General features: G+C 36.3%; 1 protein-coding gene across 2 annotated transcripts in view; it reads right to left on the minus strand.

Moving 5' to 3' along the window:
- Positions 1 to 5,575: 5,575 nt before the first annotated feature.
- NEBL (nebulette) overlaps positions 5,576 to 11,640 on the minus strand; it is a 598,576-nt gene continuing 592,511 nt past the window's right edge. The window contains exons 6-7 of one of the 2 annotated variants that reach the window (XM_006869894.1): positions 9,146 to 9,252; positions 5,576 to 6,342 (exon numbers count right to left, since the gene is read on the minus strand). In XM_006869894.1, the coding sequence (XP_006869956.1) occupies positions 6,166 to 6,342; positions 9,146 to 9,252 (284 nt within the window). In that variant the 3' untranslated portion in view covers positions 5,576 to 6,165. The remainder of the gene's footprint in view (positions 6,343 to 9,145; positions 9,253 to 11,640) is intronic. The other variant, XM_006869893.1, reaches the window with a different exon arrangement.

An 11,640-nucleotide genomic window follows, 5' to 3' on the forward strand; every position in this document is an offset into this window, starting at 1 on the left:
AAGGGGAAAAACAATTATGTTGTGTGATAAATAAACCATTCTAAGCAGAGAAATCAAGGCATCTCCCATTTCGTGCACTCAATTTGTGCATTTTTTTTTATTATTTACTCTAAGCTGTGAATCTCATCTTGCAAAAACAAGAAAATGTAAATTGTACTACTGATAGCAGATGAGGAATTGAGTCTCGAAAGATAGTAATGATGCACTATTGCAGTACCTGGATATGAAATTATAAAGATACTGAGCTTGAAAATTTATTTGAGAGCAAAAAACACACTTTGAATGACTCACCGATGGAAGTGCTCTGAAGCCCGCACACACCTTTGATGTAATTTGACAAACAGTCATGATGCATCTAAGAACCAGGGAATTACTAGGGTACATTGTTATTGCTGTTGTTCAGTGCCATCAAGTAGGTTCCAACCCATAGCACCCCCTATAGGATTTCCAAGGAGCAGATGGTGAGCTTGAACCGCTGACCTTGCAGTTCAAACAGCTCTGCAGTCTGGTGTATTAAACCACAGCACAACACTAGGACTCCAATTACCTATGTCTAATGACCCATGCTCCAAAAACCCAACATGAGAGTCAAGAAGTAGAGTCGTTTTATTATATCCTTCATTTATTTAAGCGAACCAAATGTGTAGAGATAGGAAATTAATACGTTCATCATGTTTTACAAATACAGAAAGAAGACACAGAATATTAATACCCTGAAGAGAGTGCATCAGAGAACACAGTTCTGTCATTGGAGAACACTTGCAGTGACCACATTGAAGTCATGGTGGATGCGTCTATCTGTCATTCTTGCTCTGACATCATTCAAGTAGTTTTAATAGATAAATCAGTGATTTGCTTTCAAACAAATAGTGATACTAATGATTATGGTAGCCTTGAAGGGTTTGTGAGTGACTATACTATACATACAAGATGCCAGGCTTAAAGTGTTATTTCAAAGCCATTGTACATTATGCAGGGGTAAATAATGTCTTGTTACACATTTACTGTGACATCCACTAAAATGTGAACTCGTTTGCATAGGTTAGTCCTTTGGGCAGGATGTTGTTCTAGTCCACCAAGACTTAAAGATTCACAGTGTAGAGGAAAAAACTAAACATGAATTAAAGCATTTCTACTAAAATATATTTTAATAGCTGGTGTTAACAATTTGCATAACAAAAGCCAAATTATATTGATAACATTCTATCCTTCTGTAAGCCTCTACATTTGAAAAACATTAAGTGTTTCCTTCAAAACTGTATGCTCTCAAAATTAGTACAGTCTTGCAAAAAGAACAAGAAACTGAAATTCTACATATTCTGAAGCAAATGTAAGCTAAATTGCCTAATGTTTGCATTTTTATCGCACGTTGAAGACCAACAATTGCACATCACACCCATAAACACACTGGGCACTTCCCTACTGCTCAGCCACTCATTGTATGGTTGCTGAAAACGGGACTATGATGCAGTTTTCTCCTTCCCTTTAAAGTAAACCATTCTTAACAACAACTGGATTATAAAGAAATGTATACTATGCAAACTGGATACCATACATCAAACACAAAAAGCATATGGAATTCCTATGAATATACTGAAGTAATGTGGACAATTTGGGAGTAAATTTGTCCTGGGGATTCTTCAGGCTTGTGAATTCCATTGCCTAAGCATTATGGAATGATGGCTACAGAAAACATCAGATAGTGCCTTGACTTTTTAGATCACCAAGAATTGACAAATAGCCTGGAAAGGATCCTGAAGCACATGGAATACTTAACAGAGAGAGTTGTATTTTAGTGTTTTAAACATATTTGACATAGTTTCTGACTTAACTAAAGCTTCTCCTCTTCATGTCATGTTACCCCAAACAATCACAATCTAGCCGCTCATATTATCAGCAGTAAGTAATTAAAACAGAATGAACTTATGAAGTGAATTTCATTTGTTATATAGTAAATTCAACCTTATAATATGATTCTTCTATCTTACAGTAAGTATTTAAAATCCCAAACCAAAAGTAAAAGTTTATATAGTTCAACTATCTATAAATCCACAAAGGATCTTTCAGAAATAGATGGAAGAAGTTAGCATTTTCTTAAGTTCTAAACTTTTATAAGTAAAATACAATCAGCTAACACCCTTAATATCTGTCAGGAGCTTCCTACTTTCTCACCATAAAAATACCAACCATATATAATAAAATATTACTATAGAATGTGCAGAAGCTTACTTGCTTGGATTTCTTTCCAAGATCATAATGGATAAACAAGAGTAATCGAAAAGGCACCTATTTTTGTATATCCCTATATTTTAATTTTGGTATAAATTATATCCACTTTATATAGGGGTATGGTGGTAAAAAAAAAAAAAAAAAAAAACACCCATTTTCTTTGTCTTTTCATTAAAAACATTCCATTGGAGATGGATGAACCTGAAAATGAGTTGCATCTCTTGACATTCTGCTATTTTGTTTAGAAAAGCCTTCTTCCCAATTCCCAGAATGTTGTGAAGCTCAACACAGAGAAGATAAGGAAGCAAAAACTGTGGTAAAACTGTTAAAATTTGGTTTTCATCATCTACTAGCAGTCTTTCAATAAAATTAATGGCAAGATGGGGGCAGGCCTAATCTCATTTGTGTTCATACAGTGTACACATACAAACTGTGCTTACAAATTTCTGTGTGACCTATGGAGGTTGGGAAGACCTGAGAAGAAGCAGGACTCCATGAAGAACAGACAACCAGATAAATATTTCAAACTTGGCTCTTCTGCAGATGTGTACATAAGAACAAACAGACATGAAGAATTCCTTTTGCCATAGGTCAGAAATAGAAAGCTTTCCTGGAGAACAAGAAATAGCCAAAGCGTTGACTAGAAACTTACAACAAACGCAATATTCTGTTGCTATACTTTTCTCAAAAGAAATAAGATCCACATACAGTTTTGTTTTCAGAACCTTTCAAAATGTATCAAACGGTTCCTTGTGCTTTTATCAGGCTTGAAAACACACCAAATTTAGAAAAGCAGCTAAATGCTCTCTGTGTTTAGGCATTTACACTGGCTTCTTGAACTCAGTTTTCAAGACTGGTTTTTAATACTGGTTTTCCTTAGCGTCAGCATTACATATGTATAAGATATCAGAACCAAAACCCACTGCCATAAGTCTATTCCTTCTCATCACAACCCTGTATAGGGTTTCTGAGGCTGTAAATATCTGTGGAAGCAGAAAGCCTTATCTTTTCTCATGGAGTGGCTGGTGGGTCTGAACTGCCGATCTTGCAGTTAGCAGTCCAGTACTTATCCTACAGAAGCACTACCATATCTGTTGCCAAATTACAGGTGGGGAGGGATCATGTGGAAAGTGGAAAAAGTTGTTCAAAAATGTAATTTAAAAAAATGATGCTGTAAAAATAGCACTTTGGTAATATACATATATGTTTCCTACATTTCTTTTTTGTTTGTTAGTTTCCTATATTTCTTTTGAGATGCATAATATCCTGACAAGCTTTAGTAACAATGCCAATACTATTAAGTTATAACCTCAAGAGCATATGATGTTTTACTCTGCCTCAACCTTTATTTACAAAATTGTCCTTTAATTAAATTCTGATAAGATTTTAATTCCTAAAGTAAGAAACATCTTGCTTTGCAAACATTATGTGAAGTTTAAAATTTTAAGAGAATTATTCCCTAAATATGTTTTGTTTGTAGCATTCAATGAATCCGATTTTGAAGACAGGGGATGAGAAGAAATAGGAAACATTTGGCTGCTACTTTGTGTTAACTTTCCTGTTTATAATCTATTTCCTTTGAGTATCTGATAAAGGTTCTATTTATCAAAAATTGTACCTGTCTTACATTTAGTCTGAAAATGTTATCAACAACTACTCTATGTAATAATTGTGAAAAAAATGAGAGAAATATAAATATGTACTTAACAATATAATAAATTAAACAGGCTTCTCACCTTCAATTTTAATAAAGAAATTTTTGCAAGAATATTGCAGGTTCAATTTGTCATTTTAGGTCTGTGTACAAGATATGGGATTTGACTGATTTACTCATGATGGGTCATTTCAATGATAGACAGTCAGTCGAGCAGGTTATCAGTAATCATTTAAATCCCCTTAGTATAATCTCTAGTTGCTAAAATTTTTTTTATATAAAAATTATGTCACTGTCACGTAGATACAGCCTGAGTGTAATAAAGTTTTTTGCTCTTTTAATCTAATGAAATGAAATCACAATTTTTCAAAATTATGTCCTAACTTTCCAAAAGTACAGATAATGCAACTTTTCCCTTTGGCCTAATAAACATTTCAATGAGAGATATTTTATAGGATGTTTTGTTCATTTCCTTGACTATATCACATAAGGCAGCTATCCTGAAGGCCCAATCATTTTATTATATTTTTGTAACTGTTTTTTTCCTGTTTCATTAAACTACAGCATCAGGTCCCATTTCAACATTACCCTATGTTGTTGTTGTTGTTGTGAAGTGCTATCAAGTCAATTCTGACCCATAGCGACCCGTATAGGGTTTTGAGGAGCGGCTGGTAAGCTTGAACTGCTGACCTTGCAGTTCAAATGACCTTTGCAGTCTAGCACATTAACTCACAATGCCACACCAGGACTCCTATACTACAGGTATCAATAAACACTACAGTCTTAAAGACAGAGAGAAACTGACAAATGTCAGTCTCTCAGGTAACCTTGACTTCTGGTTCCAGGTGAAAGTTAAAGACCTGCCCTCAGGACTATGAATCCAGCAAGAGCCTGCAAGGTCCTTTATTTGAAAATCCAAACTTGACAACAATGTCTTTTCTAACTGTTAGAAAGACCAATAGGGAAAATTCTGATGACATTCCTATCTCATTGCCTGAATCTGACTCAAAATAAAAACCAGAAAGTGGAATGGACGTCTTTTAATTAACCAGTTTCACTGGCTAGATTTCCATTCCAAAATCTGAATGCCATTTCCCAAAATAAAAAATCAGATTATCTTTCTCTATGTAGTGTTTATAACTTTGGCTTTGCTGGGTTTTCCCAGAATACTTCATATTCCACCTCCACTCCCCTCACTGGCTTCTGTAAAGTTTTATTTACTTTTAAATAAACAACAGCATTAAGTTAATGAAAGTTGTCTAATAAACACCTAAATCACTTATTTAGTGGAGTCTACATCTATTTCATAAGGTGTAAATCCTTCAAAACTAGAGTGTAATGCACAGGAGAATCTCAAGCAACTTTTCAAAATATGTTTGTGTTTTTGTTTTCTGATGAGCTGGCAACTAGAGGAAAGTGCTTTTAGATATCAACTATACTTTTTTTTGGCTTTAGTAACAGGAATGGGTAGTGCAGCTGCCTATGTTACAAAAGCTTGAATCAACATGGCATGCAACAGGCTGTTAGGGAAATTATATAGATGACATTAAAATTTGCCCTTTGCAGAGTAGCTGTGAGGTTATTTGGTCCTCACATTCTGTGGGCTCAAGCATATATTTGGGTCCATAGAATGTAAATGGGGAGTGGGATATGACTTGGTACAAATGAGAAATAAATAGACCCATGCGGACCTATGGAACAAGAAAATTTCTTTGTTAAGCAGGAGTTTCTAGGTCCCTATGGCCATCAATCAATATAATTTTAACTGGACATTAATTCTGCCACTGCTTACATTTATCTTATTAGGCAATTTTCATTTTTTGCTTAACAACCAAATAACTAAAAGAATTTTTGTTTGTTTGCTTTGATTTTAAGTATTGGCTGCATTACTAAATTAAGGGAATTGGTTTCCGGTAATTCCAAAGTGACAGCTAAGACATTTCATATACTTGTTACATTTAAAGGACAATCAACATTGCTATTAAAGTCTACAAAAATACATTTCCCACAAGAGTTCAATAGCCAATCAAAGGAAACCATTAACACAATTAGCAGCACCAGGTCTCCAGATGAAATTATTGTGTTTATAGGAATTACTGAAAATGCTGCCGTTTTCAGCACAGAGCTCATTCATTCTTCCTGGTACCTGTGTGTCTAATTGTCAAAAGAAGGGCAGATCATTGTAAAATAACTACCAAATTGTTTTAAAAGTATCTTCTATCTTTTAAAAAGAGTAGGTTTGGAATACATTAGAACAAAGCTCAAAGGACAAGGAGAAATAATTAATTAACAAACTCAATGTAATTCGCTGGGAGCATCCCCGTTTTCCCAGTTCTCTGCACTGTGCCATACATCCAGCCATCATCTATGGGCTGCACGTTGACAATGTAGTCACCATCCCTGAACGAGACTTCATCTTCATCCTGGGCACTGTAATCGTACATGGCTCGATATGTCCTCTGAGAGAAAAAAGAAGGGGTCATACAGTTAATACCAAACTGTTTAACCAGTTGCCATTGAATTGACTTCATCTCATGGCAATCTCATGTGTGTCCGATTAGAACTGTGTTCCATAAGCTTTTCAATGGTTGATTTTTTATTAGTAGATCCCCAGGTTTCTTCTGCGATGCCTCTGGATAGACTAGGACCACCAACCATTTGGTTATCAGCCAAGCATATGAATTGTTTGCACCACCCAGCCACTCCACCAAATGGATTATAACTACAAATTCCAATGACAATAAAGCAACCCACTAGTAAAGTAACTATGAAGAATGTTTTCAAGCACATTTATTTCTGGAGATCTGTAAACCAAGTGCCTAGTATCAACCTGTGTTGATCTTAAGTTTACCAATTAAGCAAAAAATTTTAACATTGTTAGAGACTAAAGCCTTGGGGCTTTGCAAACCCTGACCAAAAGCCTGGGAACCTTGGATCCTTGCAAACCATGACAAAAAATCCTGGAAATGTTGACATTTAGAAAAAAACAAAACAGGGTGTCTGACTTCCTGATAAGCCGGTGATATAACCACAAATTCCCTCCTGCCCTAAAATCAGGATAAACAAGTTTCTGGAACATGTGCACAAGAAAAAGAAGACAACCTTAAAATAACCCTAGATGGTTACCATAGACCATAAGCAGAACTGAACCAAAAATATTGATATCTACATGTGTCACCATCCCATAATGAGTAAAAACAATTCTCCCCAGAGACCCTTGTGGCAGATTTCATTTTGAAAATGAAGCTTCCATATTGAAGATGAAATGCTCCGTGGGAGAAGGGACAGGGGCAGTGGCAGCTCTCAGGCCACCACGGGTATCTCCACCCTGGGACCACTCCAAATTAACCCTCTATAACCCTCTAGCTTGGTACACATGGAGAGACACTGCCAATATAGCACGCCTCCCCTTGCAACATATTCTTTAGTAAATCTTTCTTTCTTTCTGAGTGACAACTTGCTTTTATAGTCATTAACTGGCCCTACTCTGGTAACAATAAGGAGCTCTGGTAGCGTAGTGGTTACGAATCGGGCTGCGAACCTTAAGGTCAGTGGTTCAAAACTACCAGCTGCACCGCAGGAGAAAGATGAGGCTTTCTACTCCCGTAAAGATTTACACCCTTGGAATCCCTATACAGGGTCGCTATGGGTCGGAACCAACTCGATGGTACATAACAACAACAACAACTCTGGTAACAATATTTTAGAGCCAGAACAGGCATACAGAAATCCAACTAATTACAATTACTGGAGGTTGGTGGTCTTGTGCCACTGAGTCAGTTCCAACTCAGCGATTTCCAAGGCTGTAAAGTGCAGGGTCACTATGAGTCAGAACCAACTTCATGGTACTTAACAACAACACAAATCTTTATAGGAGCAGAAAGCTTCATCTTTCTCCTGTGGAACTACTGGTAGATTGGAACTACTGACCTTGAGGTTAGCAGCCCAACTTGTAATCACTCCACAAACCGGGCTCCAGGACTCCTTAATTACAATGACTAGACTGTCTGAGTCCTGGTGTGGCAGTGTGGGTAAAGGCGGTGGACTGCAAGGTCAGTTTGAACCTCAAGGTCAGTAGTTCAAGGTCATCAGCCGCTCCTCAGAAACACTATACATGGCTGTTATGAGTGGAAACTAACTTGACAGCAATTACAACAACAGGATTTCAAAAGGTGAGTGTTAAAAGAGTGAAGCCAATTCTATTCAGCTTTAGATAATTCCAGAAACATTAGATTATATAGAATCTTTCCTATTCTATAGTGTTTAGAAAATAAAGCCCACTGGAGTGTAAAAAGGTCCAAGTTCTGCTGGCTGTCTGCCACTAGCAGAGACAATTAACTTCTAAAATAAGTATCAAGAATTTTTATTTCCTTATAAAAACATGAAAAAGAAATGAAAGAGGAAGCGTATGAAATATACTTATTTCATAGGCTTTTGTAGCAGAATGATATAAATTTAGCAAAGAAATGTTCTGATTATTGAGAGACACATTAAAATGAGCATTTTTTAAAATTGAGTTTCAGCTTATTTGTCTTACTTTAGGCCAAGAGTTTGCCTAATTTTAACATCTGACAATCCCCAAATCAAGTGCACTCACAGACAAAGGAAACTAACTGAGACACACAGGACTTTAGAGCAATTAAATTTACCTTAGAAACTGCCTCCCGGAGTTACTTGTGTTTACTTAAAAAGCCAAGTGACTGTCAGGAAGCTTGTAGAAGTAATTTCAGTGTGAGATGTCTGGTTTGACTGTATGACCTTCAACGTTGATCCCAAACTTCGAATTCAATCAATCAGTATTTTCAGATTTTCAGTGAGGGGATTTGAACGCAGAAAAATACATGTTTTTCTGTCTTTCAAGTTAGCAGCCCATTTTGATTAATGTCAACATTATGTAGTTAATCTGACCACCAAAGATTTTTACTCATTCGGACTACGTGAAGATCCTAATTGGCTACTACCAATCATGAAATAACAGAATGTCCAAAACATTCTTTGTATTTTTTTTTTTCTAATGCTTTCACATATTTACTAATACCTTCCTTTTCTTTCTCAATAATTGATCTCTTCAAACTTCCTATATATTTTGTTGTTTTGTTTTTCCTTCAAAAGAGTTATATGAATGACAACACATCTCTATATGGAAATATACAATATTCAGCTTGACTTTATTCCATGTACAGACTTTTTTAGGGTTTATTTTTTGGAAGGATTTTTTAGCTGAAGAAGACCAGTTAAGGAAGGTTTCAGATGGATACTTACTAGGTTTGGTGAATGCTGCATTGACCTCATGGATGACACACTGGTCTGGTGCATGTACCCATAGCCTTGGGAATGGCTTTGTTGGTAGGCTCCAGGAAGAACAGGGGCTGTGCATTAAACATAAACACACACACAAAGACTCCTTAAAGTGAGACTCAAAATACTCCTTCCCCACACCCTCAACTTTTCTCCTGCTCTGCGAGATGCTCTAAAACAAAACGTCATTGTCAGTGTCATGTGCAATTTGGGTAGCCCTTAGGTTAGTATAGCAGTCCTGGTGCAGCACTGTAGGATAAGCATTGGACTGCTAATGACAAAGTCCACAGTTCAAACCTACCAGTCACTCCTTGGAAACCCTATACAGGGTTACTATGAGTTGGAACTGACTCAACGATGCACAACAAAAATAACAGGTCAGTGTAGAAGTTAAGAACATATATAGAGAATCACTTTAGCATGCCATTAAAAATAAGTTTTTAATGTTTTTATTACTCTAGTACAGACACATTGTTAACATCACCTAGACAAAAATTTTCTGTAACATTAAAGAAATCAAGTTTTCATTTTAAAATAAAATAAAAAATGTAAAGGGAGATAATTGGATTGCCAAATCAATGACAGACTATGAACACTTGCAAAGGGAATGTCTCATTTACTGGAGTACTATTCATATTTGAGACATAGAGCCGAATGCTCCTTTTACAAGGATGGCATATACAACATATGCTTAGCAAAAGATATCTGTTTAGAAGTTTATAAAATGTCTATACCCTTAAGAAAAACATTTATTTAAAACACCTGAATTCTCTATTTTATTTTTACTATAAATCAAACCTAAGTGAACTGAACATGACAATGTCTGAGAAATCAAAGCACTTAAAGAACGTCATAAATATTATCCATTTGCATTAAAAAAAGAATCGTATTCACTAAGCTTGTACTGTTTTGACCAGCGATTATGACATTTGAAAGACAATGTTACTCTTTGTGAAAAACACTAAGTTCTAGAGAAACCAACACAGAAGGTCGATAGAAATACTCTAAAATCAGTAGAAATATGTTTGTGGGTGCTGTGTGAGTAGCTATGTCTAAGTCGTTATAACCAGAGGTGTGAGCTAATAATGAAGGTATTTATTGTAGTAGCATGTCCTTCATTATGCTTTGGAAAAGTATATGTTACTATTCTTTGCATGATATATATGCTATAAAAATCCTTAATAGGTTTCCATTTTTGTTTAACCAGATTGTATGTTGCTGTTGGTGTTAGGTGCTGTCCAGTAGGTTCCAATTTATAGCAACTCTACGCATAATAGAATAAACCACTGCCAGGTCCTGCACCAGCCTCACAATCATGGGTATGCTATAAGCCCATTGCTGCTACAACGGTGCCAATCCCTCCTGTTGGGCATCTTCCTCTTTTTCATTGACTCTCTACTTCACCAAGCATGATGTCTTTCTTCCAGCACTGGTCCCTCCTGATCATATGTTCAAAGTTTACATAATCCAAATATATATGTCTAGGGAGTCCTGGTGTGGCGCTGTGGGTTAATGCGCTAGACTGCAAAGTTGTTTGAACTGCAAGGTCGACAGTTTGAGCTCACCAGCCACTCCTCAGAAATCCTATATAGGGTTCACTATGGGTCGGAACTGACTTAACAGCATTTAACGACAACATTCCTAGAGAGCATTCTGGCTGTACTTCTTCAAACAGATTTAGTTTTTTTGTGGCAGTCCATAGTACTTTCAATGGAATCCTTGTGTGGCACTGTGGGTTAATGCACCAGACTGCAAAGCCATTTGAACTGAAAGGTTGGCAGTTCAAGCTCACCAGCTGCTCCTCGGAAACCCTATACAGGGTCGCTATGGGTCGGAACCGACTCGATGGCACTTAACAACAACAACAATAGTACTTTCAGCGTTGTTCTCCAACACCATAACTCAAATCCATCAATTCCACAGTCTTCATTGTCCAACTTTCACATGCATATAAAGCAATTGAAAATGCCATGGATTGAGTATCTTAGTACTCAAACTGGTACCTTTGCACTTGAGCACTTTAAAGAGGTCTTGTGTAGCAGATTTGCTTAATGCACCTATGTTGTTTGATTTCTTGACTGCTGCTTCCATGAGTATTTATTGTGGATCCAAGCAAATTAAATATTTGACAACTTCAATCATTTCTCTATTTATCATGATGTTATTTATTGGTTCAGTAGTGAAGATTTTTGTTTTCTTTGCATTGAGGTGCAATCCATACTGAAGGCTGTGATCTCTGATCATCAGTAAATATTTAAGTGCTTTTTACTTTCAGCAAGCAAGGTTATATCATATGCATATCTCAGTCTGAAATGAGTCTTCCTCCAGTCCTGATGTCATTTTCTTCATATGGTCCATTTTCTCAGATTATTTGCTCAGCATACAGATTGAATAGGTAAGGTGAAAGTATACAACCCTGGCACACAACTTCCTAATTTTAAACCATTCAGTATCCTCTG

This window comes from Chrysochloris asiatica, unplaced genomic scaffold (assembly GCF_000296735.1).
Source record: "Chrysochloris asiatica unplaced genomic scaffold, ChrAsi1.0 scaffold00137, whole genome shotgun sequence".
Lineage (NCBI taxonomy): Eukaryota > Metazoa > Chordata > Mammalia > Afrosoricida > Chrysochloridae > Chrysochloris > Chrysochloris asiatica.